The sequence below is a fragment of the Acinonyx jubatus genome, chromosome D4 (genome assembly GCF_027475565.1).
Source record: "Acinonyx jubatus isolate Ajub_Pintada_27869175 chromosome D4, VMU_Ajub_asm_v1.0, whole genome shotgun sequence".
Classification (NCBI taxonomy): Eukaryota; Metazoa; Chordata; class Mammalia; order Carnivora; family Felidae; genus Acinonyx; species Acinonyx jubatus.
The window spans coordinates 19,878,165-19,905,289 of NC_069391.1; the positions used below are offsets into that span (position 1 = coordinate 19,878,165).

A 27,125-nucleotide genomic window follows, 5' to 3' on the forward strand; every position below is an offset into this window, starting at 1 on the left:
AGGCAGCATGGACGGGGGATGGTATGTGTATGTGGGGAGGAGCCCGGGGCTTGGTTCTGCAGGTGGACCGCACCCCTGGTGACCCGCGGAGCCCCAGCGGGGCACGACGTCGGGGAAGGGAGCAGAAAAGGATCCCATGAGCCCTTGAGATGGGAACAAGGCCTCTGGGCAGAGCTCACAGCTGGCAGGGGCCCTGGAGGGGCCACAAGGCTGAGCCCTTGCCTCTGGTGCTCCTGTGAAGCGTCCACTTTACAGAGGGGACAGCTGAGGTTGAGAGAGGCGGAATCACTCGCCCAAGGGATTTAGGGATCATCTGGGTGAGGGGGCTCTTCCCCCAAGGCTTGCAGGGGGGAGGGGCGGGAATCAGGCCTCCACCCCACCGGCTAGACACCTCTGCCGGCCCCTGGTTTCCCCACAGGCCTTCCAAGGGAGCCAAAGGCCCCACAGCTGAAAGAGCAGGACAACCGGCCACTAATCTACCTTGTTGTCAGTGGAGAGAAGCGGTGTGGACGGGAAGGGGGGGGGATCCTGGCTCTCAGAGAATACATGACAGCCCCCTCCCTCCCCAGTCCCCTGCCCTGTCCTCGCCCTTGGAGGCTTGTCCCGACAAGGCTCTTATCTCCTTGCACTGCAATGGTTGTCCCCAGCTTGCAGAACTGTGGGCTCTGAAAGGGTGCAAGCATTCCCCCACACCTGGGAAGCACAAGGCCTGCCTTGTGGGGCTCAGTGACTGTTTGTTGAGCGGATAAACGACCACCCCAGGTGCCTGTCTCCCCAAGGACAGAATCTTGGTCCCAGTGAGCCAAGACTCCAATGCCCCATCTCCCCCAGCCCCTCCTGGAACTCCCCTGCCCGGCCCGCTCCACCCCGAGGGGCGGAAGCCTTGTCTTCAGACCCCACAGGCCCTCGTACCGTCCACCATCTTCTGCTCACAGTCCATGAGGTCTCGGCAGACCCGGGCAGGGTTCTCTTTGGTGCCCAGGGGCGTCTTAATGCTCTGGATGAGGTTGCTGAGGTAGTGTAAGGTTTTAAAGATCTCCCCTCCCTGGTCCAGCACCAGCCGGTCTGGATGGCTGTAACCCTGTCATGAGGAGAGAAGGTGGTCGCCGGCTCCTTGAGGTCCCAGCCCGGCCCGAGGTCTAAGCCTCTGCAGCCGCGAGTTCTTGTACTTGGGAGATGATGCGGCTCCCCCCACTTAACAGGTAGGGAAACTGGGGGCCAGGGATGGCATGGGGGCTGCCCCAGAGTCTGGAAGCGTAAGGGAGTGGAGGGCCAGCATCGACTCCCCCAGCCGCCAGCTCCAGTTCAGGGAACAAATACGCTGTGGGACGCTCGGTGCAGGCCACATGGAGGCTGTTGACCACACACGAGCCATTCCTTCTGTCTCCCCCAGGAGGGGATCTCATGCAGGCAGGGGGCCCGGAGGTACCTCTGCTTTCAGTGCGCCATTTGTGTCCATCCATGTCTGGAAAGCTGCTCCAAGGTCATCTTGCTGCTGTGCAAAGAGGAGACGGGGTGTGCATCCTGTCCCCACTCCTGGCCCCAAGACCTCCCCAGACTCACCAAGAGAGAGACCCAGGGTCTGAGCACGAGCTCTCCCAGCCACCTTCCCGGGTGGTATCACGGCCAAGTCGCCTGCCTTCTGTGGAACTCTCTGTCTTTCCTCCACTTGCAAACGGAGTCAGAGCTGACCCTTCCACTCCCTTTCTCCAGGCCTTCCCTAGCTCTCCATCACCCTCAGGATTAAGTACAAACTCCTCCACGTGGTTACAAGACCTGAGCTGAGTGTTGTGGTCTCTGGCCCAGCCTCTCTTCTCTTGGTCACATAAACTCTGTGCACCAGACGCACTCTTGCGTTCCCAAATCGCTAAGCACCATGCTCTATCTAGCCACGGGGCCTTTGCGCATGCTGTTCCCATCACCTGGATCATTCTTCTTACCCTCCAATGCTCCATCTGGCTATCTCCTAATCCAGTGGTTCTCAACTAGGGGCAGTGTTGCCCCCTGGGGGACATTTGGCTATATCTAGAGACATTCTTGGCTGTCATAACTGGAGGAGGGGTTGCTTCTGGCATCTAGCGGGTAGAGGCCAGGCACGCTGCTAAACACCCTAAAATCACTCGTAGCAAAGAATCATTTGTTGGTAAAGGCTGCAGTTGAGTAGCCCTGCCCTAGACGCATCCTACATGTCAGCTTCCTCGGGAAATCCTTCATCGGGCTCCCGCCCCCAGGCTGGGTGCAGTTCCTTTCTCTGTGTGTCAGCAGTGCCTGTGTTTCTCCTCTGGCTTGCACTGTAGCTGTCAACCACACACCTGTGCCTCCAACCCTAGCACTGGACTTTCCAGAAGCACAGCAGCGGTCTTGCCGTGAGAACAGTGACAAGGAGAGCAGGACCGAGAGCAAAGCCCGAGAGGTCCAGAGTCCGGACTCTACAGGTATTTCTCGAGTTCACATCTCAGCCTTGCTGCTTGCTAACTGCATGATCTGGGCAGGTTGCTTACCATCTCTCTGCATCAGGACCCTGAGAATGGGTATGATTATAAAACTCTCAGAACCTTGAGAGGAAATCAGTGAGCTAATCCATGAAAAGCACATCTAACGGTGTCAGCCTATCACAAACACTCAATATATCAGCTCTTATGCAAAAAAAATTCAAATTCCTTGAATTTTCCATTTTTAGATGGAAAGGGGTCCCCCCCCCCCAGATCTCTTCACTTTCCCCTAGCTGTCTGGCTTCCTTAGAGAAGAGAAGGGCTGGGGTTGGTGCAGAGCGAGAGGTCAGAGCCATCAGTTTATTTTGGTGGATGACGCTGGGGGACGGACAGTGAGATGCTGAGAGATGAGAAGAGCAGAGCTCCGAGGGGCCTAGTGGCATGAGGACTCCTGTTCCGTTCATCCCTCCCCCTCAGCCATTCCCGGGGATGCCGTCAGGGCCTGACTGTCACAGTCAGCCAGCACAGTGGTAACACGGGGAGGGACTCCTCAGAGGCCTTGGATCAACACCAATGGCCAATGATTTCATCAATCACGCTTATGTAACGAAGCCTCCCTAAAACCCCAAAGGGATGGCACTCAGAGACCTTGACTTCTGGGGAGAGTGGCCACCCGGAGAGGGCATGCGAGTCTGAGCCTCTGTCTCATGCCTTGCCCTGTGGCTGTCTTCTATCTGGCTATTCCCGAGTGATTTCCTTTTATAATAAACCGGTCATCTAGTAAGTGAAACGTTTCTCTGCTCTGTGAGCTGCTGTAGCAAATTAACTGACCCCAATGAGGGGCATGGGGACCTCCGCTTTATAGCCAGTTGGTAGAAGCGCAGGTGACAACCAGGCATCTGAGGTGGGCAGGATGGGGGATGGGTCCCGTAGGACCGAGAACCGGTGGGGTCTAATGCTTTCTCCCGATACACAGTGTCAGAATGGAGTTGAACTGTAGGGCACTCGGCTAGTGTCCCAGAATTGCTCTTGGGTATGGGAAACGGCCACCCTGGGTCAAGCTTGAATTGATATCAGAACCTGTTTAGATCCTCGGCAGTCAGCTGATCTGTACTGAGCACACTAACAGGATCAGGACCAGGGGCCCGGCCGCTGGAGTGTCCCCCTGGGTTCCCAGTCAGGGGCACATCCTGGCTAAAACATCAACTCCCCACCCTCTGGCCTCTTTCTGCTGCTTTAGGGTCCAGGGTCCAGTGTGGGGGCACAAAACCACGTGGGCATCCCCGGGCCTAGCTTAGGGTTCTAGCCATTGTGACCAGAACGAGGTCAGCTGCCAACCACCCCCCCACCCTCCCAGGCCTTACCCCAAGGAGGCCAAAGAGAACATTCTCCAACTTACAAAGTGGATAGGGCTCCCTGGAGGACCCTGAAAAGGAAGAGCCTCAGTCAGTATTTGGTGGGGTCTGGGTGCTGGAGTCCGCAGGGGCTGTCAGGAGCCTGGAGGGGCCACCCAGGCACAGGGGACATGCAGAGCTGGTCTCTGCTCTTCTGGAGGCAGAGTCTGTGCTCCACAGTCTCCTGGAATTCTGTGGAAGCTTGTGAGCCCTGCAGGGTCAGGGCCAAGACAAGCACCTGCCAGCAAAGCCTTGGGCCTCATTCAAAGGAGCTCTGCCACCTGCCCTGGAGTTCAAGGGCACCGAGCATGATACCTACCGGTGGGCCAGGCCGGCCTCTGGGACCAGGAGGACCCTGGAGGGAAAGAAGAACAGTGAGGACTGGGTCAAAGGCCCTCCATCTTCCCCACCCCAGGCATCCTCAAGTGGACCTGAGACCCAGGACAGTCGTACCTCCAGCACAGACGGGTACGGATGGGATGACTGAGGTCCAAAGGGAAAGAAGGTGCCTGAGGACTTCAGTGGTCATCACCACCCCCCACACCCCATCCCACCAGCCCTCATACCCCAGCCCACTCACCCTCGGACCTTGCAGTCCCTGGAGGAGGACAGAAGCAGAGAGAGACAGTTAGGGGATAGGGCTGAGCTGTGCCCCTGCCCTTGTCCCCCACCCCACCCCTACCCACTGGAGTGCTGCCCCCTGCAGCCATCGACTCACCAAGTCCCCTCGGCTGCCTTTGTCGCCCTTTGGACCCTGCAATAAATCATGGCCCAGTAAGAGAGGACTCAGAGGGGAAGTTCTATTTCCAAGATGGGGAAACTGAGGCTCAGACTGGCCCTGGGTCACAGAGACAAGCTTGCCTCAGCAGTCTTTCTGGTCAGCCCCCTACACGTACCGGGCGTCCTGAAGGTCCCAGGATTCCAAGGGGGCCAATGATGCCTTCCTTTCCCTAAAGGAGAGAGAAAGGCTTGTGTGTTCTCCTTCTAGGGCCTGGGGAACTGAGTCACAGGGACAGGAGAGTGGATGGCAGCCTGAGTGTCCCATTGGGATGGAAGGGAGACTTCCTCAAACAGGGGCCAGACCACGCACCTCCGGGGCCCCTCCTGTGTGCCTTGGGGTGGGCTACGAAGAGTGGGGGGAGGGGAGCAGGTAAAAGGGGGAGGCGGCAGCCCAGCTGGGCAGGAAGGGCACAGGCAAGGGGATAGAAGGCTGCGGGCAGAGGGGGCTCGAGTCTGAAGGAGCTGGAGGAATAAGGCCTGTATCCACCCAGCAGATGGCTGGCCAGCCTTTGGCCAGGGCGACTGTCCCCACTAGGACAGACAAGGAGAGGACTCACCATTAAGCCGGGGGACCCCCGAGGGCCCTGGATGCCTTTCAAGCCGATGTCTCCAGGAGGGCCCTGTGGGAGGCAGAAGAAGGGCTGTCTGTGTCTGGGTGGCTTGACAATTATTAAGCAGGTAGCAGTGTGCTGGCTCTGTGCTTATATAGTGTAAGCCTCTGTTCTTAACCATCTCAACGACCCTCTATGGTTATCACACCCATTTTATAGATGGCAAAACTGAGAATTGGAGATCCAAAGTAACTTGCCTAAGGCACAGAGCAGATAAACTGGGGAGCTGGGCTTAGAACCCAGGTCTGCTGGAATGTGAGTTCTGGGGAACGAGGGTATCTGTGCTCGATTCTCGCTCTTTTCCGGCCCACCACTGTACGTGCTTATGAAAAACTTGTTGCAAAAGTAAATGGATAAATGGACAGACTAGGTAGGTGGATGGGACCCCAACAGGAACGATATGGAGTAGGCATCTGTACCTTGGGTCCAAAGAGGCCGGCCATCCCTGGGAAGCCCATCTCGCCAGAGTCGCCCTGTGCGGGGAGCAGAATGAGATGGGGTGAGTGGGGCCAGGACAAGGATGCCCAGCCAACCACCCAGGACCTCTGGGCCTGCCTTCTCCCAGGGACATCGGCGGCTCCACCTTGGTGAGGGTGAAGAGCTCACACACTGGACACTGTATGCCCTCTGTCGGGTGAGAATGCTCTAGAACGCTTAGGTTCTCCCGTCCCAGGTCTTCAAGGAAGAGGATGATAGGACCCACAGGCTCTTCCCCACCCATCCCAAAGGCTCTCCCAAGGACTGCGTCCCTCAGAATAACCTTTAGCTGTGGGCCTGCAATGTGCCAGGTGCTTTGCATTCCTGCATCGGCCCAGGGGGGCACAGTGTGCCCTGTTCACAGATGAGAAAACCGAGGCTCAGAGAGAGCAGGAACTTGCTCATATTCACCCAGATGCCATTGTGGGGAGCGACGGGGTGTGAGCGATTCTGGAGGCCAGGATTATACCATAGGTGCGTGCTTAACTTTTAAAGAAAGCGCCCAGCTGTTTTCCAAAGTGGTTGCACCATTTTACATTCCTGTTAGCAGAGTAGGAGAGTTCCAGGTGCCCCACACCCTTGCCAACACTTGGTATGCTCAGCCTTTGAAAAGTGTTACCATTCCAACAGGTGCGCAATGGCACCTCATTGTGGTTTTAATGAGCATTTGCCTGAAGACTAGCGGTGCTGATCTTTTTATGTGCTTATCTGCCATCCGTCCGTCTTCTCTGAAGCGTCTAAGCCTTTTGCCTCATTTCTTTATTGGGCTACTCCTTTTCTTATTAATGAGCTTTGAGAGTTCTTTACATATCTTAGATACAAATCCTTTACTAGATATATGATTTGTACTTCCTCTTAGTCTGTGGCTTGTCTTTTTTATTCTCTTACCTTTGAAGAGCAAAAGCCTTCCATATTGATAAAGCCCACTTTATCAATTTTTTTTAATGGGTCATGATTTTGCTGTCATATCTAAGAAATCTTTGTATAACCCATGGTCTCAAAGATTTTCTTCTACCCTTTCTTCTAAAAATTTTACAGTTTTAGGTGTATGATGGATGTGGAGTTAATTTCTGTACAGGGTATAAGGTATCCAATTGTCCCGGTACCATTTGCTGGAAAAGACTGCTCTGTATCCACTGAATCGTTTTTGCAACTTTGTCAAAAACCAGTTATCCATACACGTGTGTGACTACACATGTGGATTCTCTATGCTGTTCCTTTGATCTGTTATTAGTATGTTTATGGCAATACCACACTTTCTTGATTACTGTAGCTTGGAATCAAATATTACAAGTCCTCCAACTCGCCCATTTCTTCAAGTTGCTTTGTTTCTTCCAGATCCTTCACATTTCCAAGCGAATGTGAGACTCAGCGTCTTATTTTCCACAAGGAAGCCTTGATGGGATTTTGATTGGGATTGCGTTGAATCCAGACACCAACTGGGGGGAAACTGACATCTTAACGATATTGCGCCTTTGACCAGCGAACACAGTAAGTTCCTCCATTTAGTTAGGTCTTCCTCAATTTATTTCAGAAATGCTTTGCAGTTTTTCAGCCCACGTGTCTTGTACACCTTTTGTCACATGTGTCTCTAAGTATTTCCTATTTCTTCTGCTACTATTAACAGTATTGCTTTTCAGATTTCAAGTTCTGATCATGGCTAGTGCATAGAGATTCAGTTCATTTTTTTTAACAGTTTATTTATTTTTGAGAGACAGAAGCTGAGTGGGGGAGGGGCAGAAAGAAACAGAGACACTGAATCCGAAGCAAGCTCCAGGCTCTCAGCTGTCAGCACAGAGCCTGATGCAGGGCTTGAACTCATGGACCATGAGATCATGACCTGAGCCGAAGTCGGATGCTTAACCCACTGAGCCACCCAGGCGCCCCAAGATTTAGCTCATGTGTGCATGTTGAGCTGGCGTCCAGCCATCTTGCTATACTCACTTGTCCTAGTAGCTTTCCTGTAGATTCCACTGGTTTTTTTTTTATTTTTAATTTTTTTTAATGTTTATTCACTTTTGAGAGAGAGAGAGAACAAGCACAAGCAGGGGAGGGGCAGAGAGAGAGAGAGGGCGGGACTCAGAACCCTAAGCAGGCTCCAAGCTCTGAGCTGTCAGCACAGAGCCCAAGGCGGGGCTCGAACTCATAAACCATAAGATCATGACCTGAGCCGAAGTCAGATGCCTAACTGACTGAGCCACCCAGGTGCCCCTCCACCGGATTTTCTATATAGTTAAGCATTTTATCTACAAATAAAAAGATTCACCTCTTCCTTTTTGACATGAATGCTTTCTATTTATTTTTTTATTCCTTATGGCATCGGCTAGAGCTGCCAGTACAATATTGAATAGAAGTAGTGAGAATAGGGGTGCCTGGGTGGCTCAGCTGGGTAAGCGTTTGACTCTTGATCTCGGCTCAGGTCATGATCTTACGATTTGTGAGTTCGAGCCCTGCATCGGGCTCTGCGCTGACAGTGTGGAGCCTGCTTGGGATTCTGTCTCCTTCTCTCTCTGCCCCTCCCCAGCACACACACGCCCGTGTTCTCTCTCTCTCTCTCTCTCTCTCTCAAAATAAATAAATAAAATAAACTTCGAAGTAGTGAGAACAAATATCTTTGACTCTTTTCTGCTTCTTGGGGAAAACAATCAGTCAATCATTCTTTTTTTTTTTTTAATTTTTTAATGTTTGTTTATTTTTGAGAGACAGAGACAGAGTGTGAGCAGGCAAGGGGCAGAGAGAGAGGGAGACACAGAATCCAAAGCAGGCTCCAGTCCCTGACCTGTCAGCACAGAGCCCGATGCGGGGCTCGAACCCACGAGCCACGAGATCCTGACCTGAGCCGAAGTCGGACGCTCAACTGACTGAGCCACCCAGGCACCCCATTTGGTGTTGATGTACTACCCTTTTTATATATTCTTAGATTGGTATTTCTGAAATTGTATTGAAAACTTTTGTATTCCTATTTATGAGATATATTGGTCTGTAATTTTCTTGCAAAGTCTCTGTCCGGCTTTGACATCAGGGTAATGTCAGTTTCATAGACTATGTTGGGAATTAGTGCCCCCCCCCTTCAATTTTCTGGAAAAGTTTATGAAGACTCAGTAGTACTTCTTCCATAAACTTTTACTAGAATTCTCCACTGTAGTCATCTGAGCCCAGAGTTTTCCTTGTGAGATGCTTTTTAAATCACAGAATGAGCTTCTTAGATAGATACAAGGCTACTTCAGGTTCAGGTGGCGATCCACATCTCATTCTGAAGGGACCACTGAGATCTCATTTCTTTTTAAAAAAAAATTTTTTTTAATGTTTATTTTTATTTTTGAGAGAGACAGAGACAGAATGTGAGTGGGTTAGGGGCAGAGAGAGAGGGAGGCACAGAATCCAAAGCAGGCTCCAGGCTCTGAGCCGTCAGCACAGAGCCCGACGCGGGGCTCAAACTCATGAGCTGTGAGATCATGACCTGAGCCGAAGTCGGATGCTCAACCAACTGAGCCACCCAGACACCCCTCAGATCTCATTTCTGAGCCTCCTCCCTCCTGCCACCCTGCTCAGGGGAGGCAGACGAGTATCTGGTGCCCAGAGAGGCTGTTGCTCTGCCCTTGTCACAGAGCAGGAGGGAGGCTTCTGGGCCTGTGCGTGCATGTGTGAACGTGAGTATTTGTGTGCATGTGTGTGTGAGAACATCTGTATTCCCGGGGGCTCACTCACCGGCTGGCCTTTGGATCCAGGCTCCCCCTGGTTCCCAGGAAGCCCGGTTCCACCTGCTGTCCCTCGTTTGCCAGACGGGCCCAGCTGCCCAGGCAATCCACTTTCACCCTTAAAAAAAAAAAACCCAAAATATCAAAATGACCAAAGGGGGACATGGTTCTAGGGGAGGGGCAGGGAGATCCAAGAGAATGATTCCACAGGGTCAGCCGACATCTCAGGATTCTTGGGCTCAGATACAGGCCTGGTGGGGGCTCAGAATTTCAGCCTCCTTGAGAGGACAGCCTCTTTTCCTTACTGTGGCATTCAAGCTCCAACTTCCCCTCCACTCCCCACCCTGCCTCTCCTCGACACTGTTTCCTCCCAGCAGACCACGAAGTTCCCAGCTCCGCACCCCTGCTCCAGCCGTTCCTTCCCTTCTCGCCTCATTTAAACCCTCCCTGGGCCAAGGCCACCTCTCCCTCTGCCTGCTGTTCCCGCAGAGGGTTCCAGCCTCTCCCCAACTAAAGCTCGAGCTTGGGGAGGGCAGGAGGAGTCATGTCTGACTCATCCATCTCAGTCTCCCTTTCTGTGTCTAGTCCTGGGCTCAGACCGACTCAGGACTGCCTCCCCACCGCTCAGGGAAGCTTTCTAAAAAGAAGCCTGTTAGAAGGGGGTCCTGGCTGGGAGCACTACCTTGCCTTTGTTCCACGAAGGCCCACAAGAGGGCGCCCAAGGACAGCTTAGTAACCAGTTTGCCTGTTTTATTAAGGCCTGGAGGGTGCCTTCTATAATTATTAGCTACCTGGATACACTTTCCTGTAAGTCAGGTTCAAGCCTGGGGCAGGGACCCCTGAGAAATGTCAGCGACATGAACTCCATTTTCACATGGGCCGTGGGACATGGGTGCCCATAATGACACTGCTTAGTGTCATTATGGTTAGTACCAACAAGGCTGAAAGGGTGTCAGGGGTGGGTAAGTGTATTAACAAAAGTCTGACCTTGAATCCTGGGGGCCCCTGTGCTCCAGGCAAGCCGGCCACACCTGGGTTTCCTCTCTTCCCTGCAGGGCCCATGGGGCCAGGGTCCCCATCATCTCCCTGCTCCCCCTGTGAAGAAAGATGGCAGAAGAGGATCTCTTGTGTTTCAGGAAATAGGCAGCCAAGGAGGCAGAATGACTCCAAAGTCCCAGTGAACTCTGGGTGGACCTGGAAGGGGGAGGTCAGACTCCACGGGGGAGGTCATTCCGCCTGTGTGTGTGAGGACAGCTGGACCAGTGAAACACCAGGAGCTGCACATTTGCAGGTAGGGAGGAGGAGGGACCTTAAAGGCAGAAGTTCCCTGCACTGGATGGGGCAGGACCTTCTGGGTGTAAACATGGACAGTCAGAAGGCCACATTCCCAGGTCCCAAGGATTGAGGCCATTGCCCATGGAGGAAACTTCTGGATATGTTGGTTCTGCCCCATGCAAGTTTCCAAACCTGCTTCTCCTGGCCCATGGCCTATGGGAGAACCCCACCCTCCACCCCACCCCGCCCCCAACACACACAAGACACCATCTGTTAACCCCTGCTCACCTGCTGTCCTGCTTGACCATCCCGGCCAGGAAACCCATCTGGTCCAGCCATCCCCTCGGGGCCCTGTCTCCCCACCACGCCCCGAGGCCCTGGCAGCCCCTGCAGGCCCTGGAGGTATAAAAGAAGCTGGTGATGGGGTGCCTGGGTGGCTCAGTTGGTTGAATGTCTGACTTCAGCTCAGGTCATGATCTCGTGGATTGTGGGTTCAGGCCCCGCATCGGGCTCTGTGCTGACAGCTCAGAGCCTGGGGCCTGCTTTGGATTCTGTGGCTCCCTCTCTCTCTCTTCGCCCCTCCCCTGCTCATGCACTTTCTCTCTCTCTCTCTCTCAAAAATAAATAAACATTAAAAAAAAAAAGCTGGGGAGGGCTTCTGGGGAGGGCTGGGAGGCAGGCGGGAGAGAACCGGCCATGCATGGGTCACTCACCTGAATCCCCCTTCGTCCAGGTGCCCCTGCCTTGCCTTGCTTTCCCTTTGGTCCCTGAAAAATCAAGGGGCACATGATGGAAGCTGCCTGGAAGAGGACAGACCCCTAGGAGTTCTGGGACAGGTGCTGAGAGGATTATGGGGCCCCTGTGTGGCCCGTCCCTCAACCTCTTGGGCAGCATCTGAATCTGCACATGGGCCCAAGAGCCCCGGCCTGGAAGCCCAGGGGCAGGCTGGCCTTGGAATCTGCCAGTGCTGTCACTGCCCCTGCTCTGGGCCCTGGGCCCCCTCTGACTCCCCTTGCTACAGAGGCTCTAGGTACGGCAATTTCCTAGTGGGAACCTGAGCCCGGGAGCTCCTTCGATCCTCAGAGTGTGGCTATATCCCTGTGGCCTGGGACAGTGGTGGGGGGTGGGGGGGCAGGGGAGGTTGAGGGCATTAAGACAGCACCGGCCCAACAACCTCAGTGCCTCAGTGGAGGCAGACGTAAGGGCTCTGGGTACAAGACAGGAAAGTCCCCCTCCTGGAGGCCCCGCATACTGGGCTGGTAATCCCCCCCACCCCCACCCCTCAGGCCCTTTGAAGCAAAGAGATCTTGACCTGAAGCACCCTGCAGGGCGCCAACCAGCCCAGCCTCCCACGTACTCTGTGCCTGGGCCAGTGTCTGCCCCTCCCAGCCTCCCTTGTGGACGTCAGCCCTCTCACCTCTTCCCCTTTCGATCCTTTGGGTCCTGGACGTCCCCGGGGTCCCGGATGCCCCTGCAAACCAAGGTGAGATGATGCAAAGCAGCCCCAAGGTTCCCCCCTGGGGAGGGCAGTAGCCAGTGTCCGCCTGGAAGGGGAGGGGTGGGAGGGGCTTGGGGGTGCCCCAAGCATCAGGGCAGGAGAAACCAGAGGGGACTGCCCCAGGCTATCCCACAGGGAGGATCCCTCTGTGCTTTAAAGGGGCCATTACTTCCCCCACTGCTGTCCACCCACCTCCGGGGCGGGGGCCGGGTGGGGGACAGGAAGCACCACTCACTGGTAGGCCCTGCTGGCCTGGGTCTCCACGGAGGCCTTGCACACCCTCCTGCCCCTGGAAGCCAAGGAGAGACCAGTGAGGGGGCCCATCCTGGCAGGGCTGGGGGCCGGGGCAACTTCCGGCCTGGAGGAGCCCCCCCCCGAGCGCTTACTCTTCCTATAGCCATGTGTCATCGTCCCCTCTCTGGGCTCACTAGTCTGCAAAGCCGTGGAATAATGACCCTGCCCGTGAGAGGAGGAGCCTGGTGGGGGGCCGGGTGCTCCCCCAGTGGCTTGTCTCCTGCTTCTATCCACTGCTTCTGTTGGGAGAGCTGTTCCCGGCCACGGATGGGGAGACTGAGGCCCGGCGAGGAAAGGGGTCTCTGTCTCCCATCTCATCCTCTCCCTCCGACGGTCCCCCTGTCAGCATGAATTCTGGCCTGAGCCCTCTTTCAGGGGGTCTGTGCTTCAAGCTGGGCACTGATGGTGGGAGGGAGGGCTTGTCTCTTGGTGAAGGCTGTTCTCCCGCCAGGCGCCTGTGAGGGCTGAGTAATGTCCCTGCAGAACATGCTGGAGGCTGCCAGCGGGCAGGAGTTCGGATACTTACGGGGTATCCAGGGTCCCCTGGCTCCCCGCGGTCTCCTCGATCGCCTACGGGGCCCTGAATGACAAGGACAACAAAATATGAGCCACCAGGTGCAGGCGATGCAGACCTGGGTCTGGGTCTCACTGGCCACCGGCTCTCAAGCTGGCAGCAGCCTCACCCCTGCCAACCTCCCCTCCCCCTCCCCACAGCAAGAAGCTAGGGCTCCACCTGGGTGGGGGTCCAGGGGACCGGAAGGGGGACTTACCCGATCTCCAGGTGGCCCAGGGGGCCCCTCGGCCTTGCCATCCTCGCCCTGCTCCCCCTGTGGACACAACGGGCTTTAAGTCACACTTCCCGCTCCTGGTGAATTTGAGGAGCTCTAGATACTCGACACAGCGTGGAAAGGGCCTTCGTCAGAGATGAAGTCCAGCCTACTTAAGGTTACAGATGGGGAGACTGAGGCCAGAGAGGGAAAGGCAGACCTGGGCGTGCAACCAGGATCGTGGAACACAGCATAGTGCTCTTTACTGTCTGCCCCGCTGGGCACCCCGAGCAGGAGCCCTCAGGCTGTAAGACCCAGGTAGCTCGGAGCAGAGACCTGGGTCATGCCCAGCTTTGCACAGGACCAGCTGCTCAGACCCTCAACAGGTCCCTTCCCATCTCGGAGTTCTTCGTCTCAGCTGGGGAATGGGGGCGAGGTAGGGTGAAGGGACAATGGTGATACCGAGGAGTTCCAGGAAATGACACGAGAAGGCCCCGTGTGGTGCTCCTCAGGGAGTGACAATAGTTCCAACAGCTGGCAGCCAAGGGCACTGCCACCGGCCAGACACAGACACTGGCTGCATACTTCCAACAACCCTATGCAGCAGGTGATATACTATTCTTCCCATTTTACAGCTGAGGACACTGAGGCACAGAGAGGTGGTGTGGGCTGCTCCATTGTTCAGCCCCAAATAAGAATCCCTTTCTCCGGCCTTTGCAGGAATGAAGTGGCCAGAAAACCCCAGAGCAGGCCGGGGGCTGCCCCACGTTGTACTCGGCCGTGGGCCAATTTGGGGGTCTTGTCCATCAGACAGATTCCTATCTGCAGACAGCACAGGGAAGCCTTGCAGGGCTGCTCTGAGGACCCCGTGAGGGAAGCTCAGGACTGCCCACACAGTAGGGCCTCAGATGGCCAGGAAACTGGGCGTTGCTGACAATAACAGCAGGGGCGATGTGTGGCATGGATTCAGTCGGATTGGAGAGATTGGGTTTCGAGGCCGTGGGGCCCTGGCAGGCCGCCCTGGGCCCTGGTCCACCCCCAAGACAGGAGCCTGGATGCCATGTGCTGGCTACAGGGAAGGTGTAAGCAGAACAGCGAGCGGCGGAACCTCGGGGCTCAGAATGTTCCAGCCCCAGACAACCGGTGCCACTCCCGTGGGGGTGCATGCTGGGCAGAAGGCTCCAGCCAGGGCACCCCGGGCCCTCTCGATGTTGGCCTCGACTGAAAGGGAAGCCTGGGAGGCAGGAGAAGGAGCTGGCCCTGCAGCTGGAGCCTGTCCCCGGCCCAAATCAGTCCTGAGGGCTGGCAGCTGCAGTCCTTTGGCCCAGGGCCTCTGTGGCTCCTGTGGGCAGAGACTGAAGGCGGGAGGGACTTGGCCCAAGGCTTAGAACCAGCTGTACCCAAGGGGGTGGCCCAGGGAGTGGGGATTCCCTCTCTTCCCTGACCTCTCTCTCTGGCTTTTTGTCCCTAGTCTCAGTCCCACCATGGAGGGAAGCAGCCGGACTGGGGCGCATTGGAGAGGGGGGCAGGGTCTACCTAGCGCATTCTGTGTGCCCGACACTTCGTGAAGTGCTTCATAGATTCCATTCAGCACTCCTACACTGCTGTGACTACTGGCCCATTTTATAGAGGGGGAGCCTGAGGCCCAGGGAAAGAAGGGTCCTAGTCAAAGCCACACAGAAATCAAGGAGTGGTCTGACCCCAAAGCCAACTGTCCCGATCTCCTCCGCTCCCCACCTGCCCCCGCCCCGCCTTACATTGTGGCTCTAGTTCGGGGATGCGTTTTTAGCACCAGGAAGCTGGTGAAGCCCCCATCTCCTTGTTCCCAGAGTCTCATCCCTAATCCCTCCAGACACCACCTTTGTAGACACATGCCCCACAGGGAATTCAAGAGTTGAACGACGTATCAGCTCATCTAAGTGCCTGCTTCCGAAAGCCAGGGATGCACAGTCTGGCATCAGACAGTCTGCATCCTAGTCCTGCCACCTTTCCACCGGTCCTGACCTAGTCCTTGAGCATCGTGAAGACTCAGTTTCTCCATCTGTCACGTGGGACACTGACACCTCCAGGTGGGGGTCGTGGCGGGGACCGTGGAGACATCCTGGGCAAGAGCTTTGCACACGGCCGTTGTGTTTTGGGGTCTCCCTTGCGAACCTGTTCCCACTCCTCCCAGCACCCTCCAGCTTGTGCGTGGGTCTTCACTCTCGTGCCTATTTTTACTCCTGAGCCCTTTAGGGCATCATTCTGCAGCCCCTAGCTCAGGGCCGAGAACACACCACATAATCGTTTGAAATCCCTAAGTCCCTGTTAGATAGCCAAATGAGTGACAGAACTCATACAATACCTTATACATAAGAAAGTGCCTCTGGCTGCCATCTATGTGATGTACTGCTTCGCCTCACATTCCTGAGCTACCCACCCGCTTAACCGATGAGGCCGTCAAGGTTCAGGGAACCCTGGGGCCCCACCCAAGGCCCCGGCAGGCTCAGGGCGGATTGAGGGTTAGGATCCCATTCTCGGCAGCCACAGGAACTGGGTCTGGGGCTGAAGGTGGCTCAGAGGGAGCCTCTTGTTTCAGGGTCTGTCTTAACCCCTCCTGTGCCAGCCGTGGCAGACCGTGAGGGCCGAGGAGGGACACTTCCTGCGGCTTCCTGTGGCATGTTGGAGCCCACTGATTGCAGATCTCTTCTCCAAGCAGGAGGAAGGGGCCAGCTGGACAGCAAGCCAGGCCAGGGTGATTCACCAGGCAGCGGGATGTAGTTAGTGGGTAGCTGACTCGGCGAAAGAAAGGAGGGCTGGGGAGGCAGCGGGGCAAGGAGACAGCGGCAGGCCGCCTGCTAAGAGGCATTCCAGCTGAGCCATCAGGGGAGGAGGGAGGCAAGAGCGCGGGACTCGGAGCTCAAAGGCCCGGGCCCGGGGCCATCTTGGTGCTGCCTTGGAACGTGACCTGGGACCAACGCCTTGGCCCTCTGGCCCCATGTCCCCACCTGCACGGTGTGGCAGGGCAGAGCCATCAGCAAGCTTTCTTCTACCTATTCCTGTCTTCTACCGAGGCTGGAGCCAAGGAGTGGGAAACAGACATGCCCTCCCTCTGCCTCAGTGCCTCCTTCCTGGCTGTAAAAGGCTGGCTTTGCTCTCTATCCTAAGCCCTCTGCTGGCTCTCACCGGGTGATCTCGTTCCTAAGCAAGGCTTCAATCTTCACGTTCGCACAGATGATGGGATTGCAGTTCTGGTTGGTACCTGACTGGTGTCCGTTTCCCCTGCTTGACCGGAAGCCCCGGGGAAGGCAGGAGCTGTGTCTGGTTTTGTTCTGGTGCTGGGCACAGACCTGATACCCGGTACACCTGGGCTGAATGTAGGTCTAACGGCTCCCAGCCAGCCGTGGTACAAGCAAGGCTGAGCCGACCGTGAACCTCCGCGTGACCCCAACCACAGTGTCCCAGGGACTTACTAGAGGGAGCACCTGCTTCCCAGGACTGAGCACCCACCTTTTCGCCCTTTGGTCCAGGAGGTCCGAGGGGGCCCATGACGCCTTTGTGTCCCTGAAGGAAACAAGATGACAAGAGGTGAGAGCGTATGGGCGAGTGAGGACTTGAGAGGCACAGTGATGAAGGACAGGAACTCGGAAGTGAAGAATCTGGGCTGTAAGTTTGGGTCCCGGCTCTGCCCCACCTCGCTGTGTGATTCGGAGCAGGCCCTGTGCCTCTCTGGGGCCTGGCCTCCCAGACAAGCCATGTCGGACCCCGGCACACCTCTAAGAGGGGTGCCAGCTCGGATGCAGAACTGGGTTAAGACCCTTCCCTTCTGCAGACAGCAGGTGGGACGCCCAGACAGGGAGCGAACGTGGCACCCACCATGGGAAGGAAGGACTCAGTGAAGGCACTCGGAGGGGGACGGCGCTTCTGGTTGCCCACCCCCGCCCAGCCCACCAGCGGCCTCTGACCCCCACGCTGCTCTGTGGGCACAGGGACCTTCAGTGGCCCGAGGGCCACCTGCAGCAGGGAGGTGGTAGGGGCTGAGGCCGAGGCACTCCTGGGTCCCTGCCTGCAGGACAGAATTCCAGAAGGGGGTAGGTGAGATTTTCTTACATCGTAACCAGCCAGTCCCGGTTCTCCTTGGGCCCCCATCCGTCCCGGAGCACCCTACGAGAGGTTACAGTTAAACCAATCATATTAAAGACAAAGATGATAAATATTCCAAACTCAGCTCTTCCTGATAACTACATTTCATTATTACCTACGCTCTCGCGTATTTCCGCCCACGGAGTCTGTGCAGTGGACAACACACAGTCCTGCATAGCTCCTCCCACGTGCCCATTCAGTGACATCATGGTGGCAGCATGCAATCAGCCAGGGTGGGAGCATTTGCACTTTAAGTGTCACAAAACGGCTCAGCCGTTGATCAGTGCACACTGGCAGCTCCGAGATGCCGTCACCTGTCTGCCTCCCCCCTGCTTTCCCCCTCTACACCTGCCAGAGCCCCGGGGGCCCTCCTTCAGGGCAGGCCAGCGATAGACCGGGACACCCTCATAGTCCCCCAGGGATTCGTAGCACCTTCACCCTGATCCTCATGGAGCTATTTCCAGTGGGAAAACTCCTTCTTCCTAAAAAACACTCACGAGGGGCTGGTCCCCTCTCCCTCTCCTAAAATGGGGCTTGTTAATCTGGGTCTGTGAAGGACTTCAGAAGACCCACCACCCCCTCAAACTGAAAGAGACACTTGGTGCTGTGGGTACTTTTGCAGGGAGAGAGGCTGCAGGTTCTGCAGGTTCCCAAAGGGATCCATGATTCAGAAGAAGCGGCCAGGACAAGGGGTCAAGCTGGCGATACCTCTCTTTCTGCCCTTGGCCCCCCTCTGCTCTGTGCCTCAGCCCACCCCACCCCACCCCACCCAGAGGGTTCTCACCGTTGGTCCCAGGCTGCCCCGGGACCCTTTAGGGCCTGGGGTGCCAGGGGGTCCAGGGTCTCCAGGGACGCCCATCTCACCCAGCTGTCCTTGGTAGCCCTTGGCACCCTGCAGTGGAAGGAGAGACAGGCTGTCACCAGGCCCCATAGGGAGGTGGAGAGAGACGAGAGAGACATGGGGCAGGGCGAGGGGAGGAGGGACTGGGGAGGTCACGGCCCCAGGAAGCATGGCATGCCACCTTGGCTCCTGTCCGGCCCTTCTCGCCTTGCCTCCCTGGTTTTCCTTCAGGACCCTGAGGGGAGAAGGAGGGAAAGAAAAGGGTGAGAAATACGGAAGATTAGCGCACTAGCTCTGAGGGCAGCCTGCTGGGTTCAAAACTCACCCGTGCTCAATGCCCCTGTGACCTTGAGTGTGACCTAACTTCCCGTGATGGGAGGCTTTGTCTGCAAAGTGGGGACAGGGGTCCTATGTGCCTCAGAGCGCTGAGAATTCAACCTGCTCTCACTCACCAGGTGCGTGGCCCATATAAGCGCGGGATAAATCCTCATTTCATGGCGGCTGCTAGGCGCCCAGGCTGTCCCAACGGGAACAGCTCTCTGCACTCCCTTTGCCACGCACTGTTCCAGCCTCCCAGCCACGCTGAGTCTTGGGCCCGATCAAGGCCTCCTCCCACCTATGGTGACCTCTGGGCTTCCAGAAGGTGAAGGGACTTGCCCAGAACCCTGATTCAACTGTCGGTCTGTCTGAGTCCACATCCAGGGCTCAGGGTACCCACTGATGACACGAGGCATCTCATCTCTAAGATGCTGCGGCTCACTTCTGACAATCTCTGGGGCCGTGTCCCACTGACAGGGTCTCCCTCCCTTGGGGGCTGGAGTTGGAGGGGATCGTCATAGTGGGGCATTGTGCGGGGAAGGTCAGCTGCCTTCCCCCGCTCTCCCACTGGGGTACCCAGGCCACTCCCTCCAACAGGCCGCTGTGCCCCCTCCCCCACAGGGCATCCCATAATGCAGCTCTGCCTCGCCCTGCCCTGGTCAGGGCCACACATTTCAGCAGGGTGATTGAGTGCGTGTAAGTGTGCATGTGTGAATATAAGAGAGGGAGAGAAGAGAATCCCAACCCTGAGCCACACTGGTTTGGGATGTAGGGGGTGGGGCAGGCAATGTTTCTGGTTCGGAAAGGACTTCCTGACGGCCCACAGAAGACAGTTCTCTCAAGGCCCAAACCTCAAGGGGAGCTGGGAAAAAAAAACACCTACGTTCTTGGCAAACACTAAAGAGCTAGTTTGATTCAATCCCTATGGCTGCATTAACAGAGGTGCTTGCTACAGGATGAGGGAGATGATGGTCCCACCTTGGAATAGGAGTAGGTACTGACTAACTGTGATGGAGGAAGGGCAGGAAGACGGGATCTTAGAGGAACCAGGAAACACATGGGCTAACCCAGAGGGACTGGATTTCTGTCTGCAGATTTCTGCAGCTGCCCTGAGGCAGCAGCAACTGTGTTCTCTGGGGTGGTCAGTGGACAGAAGTTACAAGGAGGCTGGCTTTGATTTAGTACAAGGGAGAGATGTCTGCTCAAAAGACAAAACATGGCAAAAGTGTACTGGAGATGTCCAGTCCCTAAAGGAAGTGCCGTTCAGCCCACTCTGGGGCCCTCAGGAAGGAGGGAATGGTGATCCTGGAAGGACAGACTGTCCTGTATTCTGGTGCTTAAAGCCTCATGCGATCCTGGACAACTCCCTTTCCTTCTGTGTGCCTCAGTTTCCCGACTTCTTTTTTTTTTAATGTTTATTTATTTTTGAGAGAGAGACAGAGCATGAGCGGGGTAGGGGCAGAAAGAGAGAGGGAGACACAGAATCCAAAGCAGGTTCTAGGCTCTGAGCTGTCAGCACAGAGCCCGATGCGGGGCTTGAACTCATGGACCTGGAGATCATGACCTGAGCCGAAGTCGGACCCTTAACTGACTAGGCCGCCCAGACGTCCCTCAGTTTCTCCACTTCTAATATGAAGGTCTTGAACTAGCTTTTGCACTGTCTACTCTGGTGGCCCCTTGCCACACAGGGCTACTGAACACTTGAAATGTGGCTACCAGGACAGAGGAACCAAATTCTTAATTCAATTTAAGTTTAATTGATTTAAAATTAAAGTTGACCATTCAGTTATTATAAAACTTGTAGGTATGTTTGGAATCACTTGGGGATATGAATCTACATTTTCAGCTGTATAGTTCATGGAATCTAAATACAGATCAAGTATTTCTAATGAAAATCTAGCATCCTAACTGAGATGTGCTGTAAGAGTAAATTACACATCAGATTTCGTAGATTTAGTACAAAAAAAAAAGAATGCAAAATGCCTTACTAATGATTTTTATATTGATTATATGTTGCAAATGTTACCATTTTAGATATATTGAGCTCAATAAAATAGACTATTAAAATTTATTTCACCCACTTGTTTTTACATTTTTAAAATGTGAGTACTAAAAAATTTTAAATTACACATGTAGCTTGTCTTCTGTTTCTACCGGACGGCACTGTGTTAGCAACGTCAAGGTCTTTTGCTCCTCCAAAAATAAAATAGTAACAACCATCATGGCTTCAACCAGGGGCCAGGCGCTGTGTCCATATTTCGCATCATACCTCATGCAATTCTGGCCACAGGGTTGGGAGGAAGGGATTCTTTGTTCCATTTGAGAGCCAAAGGAATGGGCTCGGTGACATGAAGGTGTTTTCCACAGGCCACCTAGCCAGGTTGGAATGGAACGCAGATCTTCAGTGTCTGGGGCACTGCTGTCCCAGGATGGTCATATTTGGGAAATTGTGAAATCATGGTACAGGGGCTGGTGGAATTTGTCAACACACTGAGGTGATTGCTTTGGCTGATCTCTTGTCAGGAGGAGAAATGAGTCAGCACTGAAGAATTCAGCACAGGGCCAGGATGCCGGGAGTCTCCCCCAGGACAGGGCGGCCGGCCACTTGTTCTGACGGGCCCTCTCCAGCTGGGAGCATCCCTCATGGTGTGGGAAACCCTGAGTAAGGGCTGGAGCAGCCAGTGGGGTGAGGCTGTGGGGCCAGAATGAAGACTTTTGCTGGGCCCCCATCCATGTAGATATATTTCTGGAAAGGCTCTGATGGCTCATAAAAGTCTATTTTTAAATACTCCACTGTTTCCTGGCCAGAGTGGGAGATACTTGTCCCGCAGCCCTGATGCCAAAGAGACTCAAATACAAGCCTCTCACCACCTCCGTCACCCAGCACGCACTCAGTCTGGCCCCAGTGAACCTCTCTCCAGCTCCCGTATATGAAAATTGGTAGAGACAGCAAAATATGGACATGAACGCTGCTACCACCACCAGCACCACCACCGTCTGTCCCCATCACTGTGGCCACTGTCACCACCACTGCCACTGCTGCCACTGCCATCACCATCACCAATATCGCCACCATCATCACCACCTCCACCATCATCCTCACCATCACCACCATCATCGTCACCATCATCATCACCATCATCACCATCCTCACCATCTCCACCATTATCATTACCATCATCCTAACCATCTCCACCACCACCACCATCATCACCATCTCCACTATCATCACCTCCACCATCACCACCATCTCCACCATCACCATCACCACCATCATAACCATCACCACCATCACCATCTCCACCATCATCACCACCATCACCACCACCTCCACCATCACCATCATCATTACCACCATCATCCTTACCATCATTACCATCATCACCATCTTCACCATCATCATCACTACCATCATCCTAACCATCTCCATCATCTCCACCATCATCATCATTTCCACTACCATCACCAATCTCTACCACCATCACCACCACCATCATCATCACCATCTCCACCATCATCACTATCACCATCATCCTAACCATCTCCACCACCACCACCATCATCACTGTCACCATCTCCACCATCATCATGTCCACTACCATCACCACAATCTCTACCACCATCACCACCGCCATCATCATCACCATCTCCGCCATCATCACCATCACCACCATCACCAATACCATCACCACTGTGACCATCATCAACACCTGCACCCAACCATCAATATACTACCACTATCATGACCACAACCAGCAGCTTCCAATCATTTCCTCTTCCAAATTCTTAAAGATGATATTTATTTTCTGGCACATAATATAAAGCACTTTCTTTTCCAAAGTTTCATTGACTCTTTAAATAAGAAGGCCAAGGCTCGTAGAGAGGCAGCAGTGATCTGCCTAAGGTCACCCAGATAGCGGGTGCTTGAGCCAGAACTTAACCTTTGGACTCTAGACCCAGGGCTATTTCTGCCACATGTCGCTGCCCATCCCACAACCACGATACTCAGAAGTTTGCTAAGAAAGAGCCTCTGGAATGTTGGAGCCTAAAGTGATCTCAGCACGCATTCCTTCCAAATCCATACCAAGCACGTGACCCAGAGAGGGTGATGGCAAGTGAAGAGTCACACAGCAAGCTCCTAGTGGAGAATCTTGGCTGATGCCCCTCCTGCTAAATCCTCCCTGCTAAATCCAGTGTGGCTGAATGTGGGACAAGGCCCGCAGGGCCAGACTTGTGGAGGGTGTGGAAGCCAGACTGAAGAGTGTGAGGTGCCAGTCTGAGGGCTGGCCATGGGAGGGCTAGGCGAGGGAGGGACATGGTCAGCTTGGTTCTCTGGGAAGCTCCCAGGTGGAGGAAGGATACAGGGGAAGGACTTCAAGGGACTGCTATCAAAAGGCCTCCCCTCCTGTCCAACTGCCTGAGCAGGCTCGAGTCGTGTCCCCCCCAGAAGCCCCAAGTGCTGGCATGCAGTCACACATACTCACCCGGACGCCAGTGATGCCAGGGGGCCCGGGGGGCCCATCCTCGCCCTTCAGTCCCTCCTGACCCTTGTCACCACGTTCACCATCAGGCCCGGGGTCACCCCTGTCCCCCTAGGTTGAAGGGGAATGGGGAGGGGAGAGAGAGAGACAGAAGATATTAGTCACTAAGCCCAACAGAAGCGCTAAACCTCAGGGCTCCGTTCGGATGTCCACAGCCAAGAAGCCCTTGGAGTCCCCTGATTGTTCCCGGAGCCACCAAAAGGGTCAGGTGGCATGGCCTGGCTGGCACAGGGAATACCCCTGCCATGGTGCCTGGGCCAGTGAGGAGGCAGCCCAGAGGGAACACAGAACCCTGACCACTCCCGCCCCAAGGAGTTCACAGGAAGGGGGTGGCTTTGGGAGCCTCGACTATGTCTCCCCAACAGGGACACACTGGGAGGACAAGAGTCTTAAGACGCTGAAGGACATTTTTAAAAAGGAAAACAGCTCACCCAATCCTGACCCTCAGAACTAGCTCCATTCTTCTGAGTTGCATTTTCAGCACTTGCTTACACGAAAACAGTTTACAGTAACAATAGTAAGGAACAGGTCACGGTTTCCATTGTTAGTCCTGGGCTCGGACTGGTGGGACAGCTGTGGCAAAGCCATGAGGCTACTTAGCAGTCCAGTCCATGCAGCTTTAAAGGCATAACCCAACTACACTGCACGGTTCCATCTCCTTTGTTTTGTGTTTTTGCTGTCTGACTCTACCATGAGCACCGTCTCCCATCGCTGACTGCTCGGCCCTCACTCTCGCCGGCTGCAGAGCACGGATTGCGTCCAGGGGACGACAGTTAGCACTCGCACGGCACTTGCCCAGGATCTGTGCCAGGCCAGGGCCCCGCGGGCAGAGCAGGTGTGAGGGGTGCAGCACGGGCCGTGGCCACAGAGGAGCAGGGTGGCGCCTGTCAGAAGGCCACCCCCATCACGGCTGGCAGGCCCGGCGGGGGCTCGTGGCCAGTCTGCAAGGGGCTGAGCTGGGACTGTGCAGAGAGACCGTGGGAAAGGGTATGAAGTCACGGACAGGAGGGTGGGGGAGCAGGCTGGGAGAAGGGGAGCATGTCTTGGCCAGCTCTGCTCTCCAGCACCACACTTCGCAGGGAACACTGATAAACTGGTGTGGGTCTGGGAGAAAGATCAGGGTGCAGAGGGCATGAAGCCGGAGACTGGGAACAGGTCTGCCAAGAGCGTATCCTTCAGGTTGGACCTACTGGGGCCCGGGGCCTGGGCTCTGGGCAGAGGAGGCTGGTACAGGGGCCTGTTGGGGAAATTTCTAGCCCAGCTGAGGCGGGGGGTACTTCCCAATGGGGAGCAGTCCAGAGATGAATGGCATGGATAAGGGAGGGAGGCTCCAAGCTGAGGTGTGGGCCAGTGCAGAGCAGATCTGGGCACCAGGAGAGGGCTGGACAGGTTGGTTTCTGAGATCCCTGCCCACTGAGATTCTCAGGCTCCGAGCCAAGCCCGGCATAGAGACGGGGTGCTTCCCAGATGACTCCTGCAGACTCCAGCCCCAGGGCTCCCCTTCTGGCTTGTCATCTCTGGCCACCTGCTCTCCTAGCTCTCTGAGGCAGACAGCCTGTTTCAGGTGGCCAGGCTTGTTTACAGAGAGGGGCCTCAGCTTGAGTCCTACAGGGGCTCTGGCTCCAGGGACTACCCAGAGCCCCACATCCCAGGCTCCCACACAGCAGGGGTGGTGTCCTGGTGGACCCCCTACAGAATGGGTCTGGGGGGTCCTGGAGAATCCTAGAGTCCTAGGACATCCGCCAATGCTCAGAAGAGCCTTACAAGATGTCTAACTCAACCTTCTTGATTTACACATGGGGAAACTGAGGCCCAGAGAGAGGAGACTTCCCATTAGCACATGTGAGTCAGTGGCAGAGCACGGGTGAGACCCTAGGGTTCTGGTTCTTTCCAATTCCAAGGTTCTCTGCGCAGGGGACAATACTTCCCTCCCCCCTGGGGTTATGTTGCTTAAATTCAAATCTTGCTGCTACCTCTCAACAGCGGTGTGACTGGGGCAAGTTTCCTCATTCGTTAATTTTTTTTTTTTAACGTTTATTCATTTTTGATAGAGAGAGACAGAGTGCGAGCAGGGGAGGGCCAGAGAGAGAGGGAGACACAGAATCGGGAGCAGGCTCCAGGCTCTGAGCTGTCGGCCCAGAGCCTGACGCGGGGTTTGAACCCATGAATTCGGACCCAGTCTGAATTCGGACGCTTAACCGGCTGAGCCACCCAGTCGCCCCAAGTTTCCTCACTTGTAAAATAAGCAGCAAAGGGTCACTATGAGGATTGAAAGAGCTAAACCACGCGAGTAGCTTAGCAAGGTGTCTGGTGCGTGCATGCTGGATAAAGGTTAGCTCTACTAGGAGGCATCACCACCACCATCTGCTGGTCAGCAAACTCAAAAGAGATAATCAGCGTAAAAGCGCTCTATATAAACTATTGAGTGCTGTGCGTGTCCGAGAGGTTAGTTTCACCACGAAGGTGATTCTTAGACAAACACCATAAAGACACCAGATGGTCTCCTGGGATTCGTGTGAGGACCAGGGAAGATACTGTGCACCTGAGCAACTACTCGGGCCCAAGGTCTATGGTAGAACTGGCTTTGAAAGGGAGTGAAAGAGGAAGAAGCCAGGACCAGGAGCTGAGATAAGAGCAGAAAAGACTGTGTGAGGCACCCACCCCTCCAAGCCCCCACTCTCCTCCCACCTCAGCAAGATCCCAAGGAGAAGAAAGGTGGCTGTCCAGAAGTGGGAGAGGCCCTCGCATTGTGCCTCAGTTTCCTCATCTGTCAAGTGGGTGGGTGACGAATCTAGCCCCCAGGGTACCTGGGAGGACTGAATGGGTTCACTCATGTAAAGGTGTCAAGGCAGTTGGTGCAAGCACATGGTGAGTACACAGAGCATCTCAGCCAGAATGTTCCTCAGTGTCCCCGCAGTTCAAGCGGACATTTGGCAAAGGGTGTGGGGGGGGGCTCTCAGGTGGCTCCGGGTCTCCCCGGCCAGGACCTGGCTGTATCCTAGGATGCAGCCGCGTTGGAGAGGAGAGAAGGCTGCCGGATGGCAGACAGGGGGCGCTCTCAGCCTTGCAAGAAAAACCAGAGGCAGAAGCAGAGCCAGCCAGGGGCCACATCATCGTCATCGAGGTTTCCTGGTAGATGGGGAGGCCCGGGACCCAGGGCAATTACGGGGACAGGGCAGTGGGAGTGGAGGTCTGGAGATGGGCTGCTTATGCGAGGTCACATGAGAGTAAATGGCTGACAAAGGGCAGCCTGGGATGTGGCACTTGGGACCCTGGGCTGGGGAGCTGAGTCACAGTGTGACAGATCAGCCCTGGGAAAAGCCCACCTCCTATGCCAGGGCAGGGCCAGGGCTGGCAGCCAGGGACAGGCCTGGGCTAGAGGTGGCGCTGGTAAGTCAGAGAGTGGTGCCAGCCTGCCCCGGGGTTCAGGGGAGCCCTGGCACCTCCTGAAAGTGCCAGCCTCTGTGGCTGACAGAGGAATCTCCGGGATGCAGCGGGACAGAGTTAGGCCTATACGCTTTGGTGCCAGTGAACCCTGGGTTTGAGTTTTGGATTCTCCACTCAGCCACAGACTCTGGATGAGTGTGCCTCTGCCTCCTTCTGAGCCTCAGTCTCTTCATCTTTAGATTGGGCGCATGGTGCAAAGAGGTAGCTGAGGCTTGGGTCTTGGCTGTGCGTCCTTGGGCAAGTTGCTTAACCTCTCTGAACCTCAGTTTCCTCATGTAAAGACAGAACTGATCCCGGACCATTAACTGAGGTGTGACACGACACGAAGGGCTTAGTATAGTACCTGATACATATGTGACTAGTCCGCCATAAATAGTGGCTTACAGGTCATGGGTGGCGATTCTGATTTTCCTGATCTTTTAGGATGTTTGGAAGATCCCAGATATCAAAGCTGCTGGCCCTGGGCCGGGCACGGAGCAGGTGCTCAGGTACTACCCTTAACCAAGAGAAGCTGTTGATTTGAGGAGAAGGGCAGCAGCGAGCAGCGGAAGGTGGGGAGGGTTCCTAGGCCCCCGTCCAAGCGGGGCAGGAGGCTGCTGCAGTGCTGGACAGCGCTGCCTTCAATAGGAG

The 27,125-nt window shown here is 55.3% G+C and overlaps 1 protein-coding gene across 9 annotated transcripts in view; it reads right to left on the bottom strand.

The window, feature by feature from the left end:
* COL27A1 (collagen type XXVII alpha 1 chain) overlaps nucleotides 1-27,125 on the bottom strand; it is a 140,129-nt gene that overhangs the window by 7,219 nt on the left and 105,785 nt on the right. For 4 of the 9 annotated variants that reach the window (XM_053204727.1, XM_053204731.1, XM_053204725.1 and 1 more), the window contains 23 exons: nucleotides 22,992-23,099; nucleotides 18,371-18,424; nucleotides 18,133-18,240; nucleotides 17,316-17,369; nucleotides 16,716-16,769; nucleotides 13,230-13,286; nucleotides 12,986-13,039; nucleotides 12,401-12,454; nucleotides 12,085-12,138; nucleotides 11,381-11,434; nucleotides 10,956-11,063; nucleotides 10,380-10,487; nucleotides 9,403-9,510; nucleotides 5,637-5,690; nucleotides 5,164-5,226; nucleotides 4,723-4,776; nucleotides 4,545-4,580; nucleotides 4,407-4,424; nucleotides 4,280-4,309; nucleotides 4,146-4,181; nucleotides 3,832-3,858; nucleotides 1,430-1,495; nucleotides 913-1,081 (listed from right to left, as the gene is read on the bottom strand). In XM_053204727.1, the coding sequence (XP_053060702.1) occupies nucleotides 913-1,081; nucleotides 1,430-1,495; nucleotides 3,832-3,858; nucleotides 4,146-4,181; nucleotides 4,280-4,309; nucleotides 4,407-4,424; nucleotides 4,545-4,580; nucleotides 4,723-4,776; nucleotides 5,164-5,226; nucleotides 5,637-5,690; nucleotides 9,403-9,510; nucleotides 10,380-10,487; nucleotides 10,956-11,063; nucleotides 11,381-11,434; nucleotides 12,085-12,138; nucleotides 12,401-12,454; nucleotides 12,986-13,039; nucleotides 13,230-13,286; nucleotides 16,716-16,769; nucleotides 17,316-17,369; nucleotides 18,133-18,240; nucleotides 18,371-18,424; nucleotides 22,992-23,099 (1,528 nt within the window). The remainder of the gene's footprint in view (nucleotides 1-912; nucleotides 1,082-1,429; nucleotides 1,496-3,831; nucleotides 3,859-4,145; nucleotides 4,182-4,279; nucleotides 4,310-4,406; nucleotides 4,425-4,544; nucleotides 4,581-4,722; nucleotides 4,777-5,163; nucleotides 5,227-5,636; nucleotides 5,691-9,402; nucleotides 9,511-10,379; nucleotides 10,488-10,955; nucleotides 11,064-11,380; nucleotides 11,435-12,084; nucleotides 12,139-12,400; nucleotides 12,455-12,985; nucleotides 13,040-13,229; nucleotides 13,287-16,715; nucleotides 16,770-17,315; nucleotides 17,370-18,132; nucleotides 18,241-18,370; nucleotides 18,425-22,991; nucleotides 23,100-27,125) is intronic. The other 5 variants (XM_053204730.1, XM_053204728.1, XM_053204733.1 and 2 more) reach the window with 3 other exon arrangements.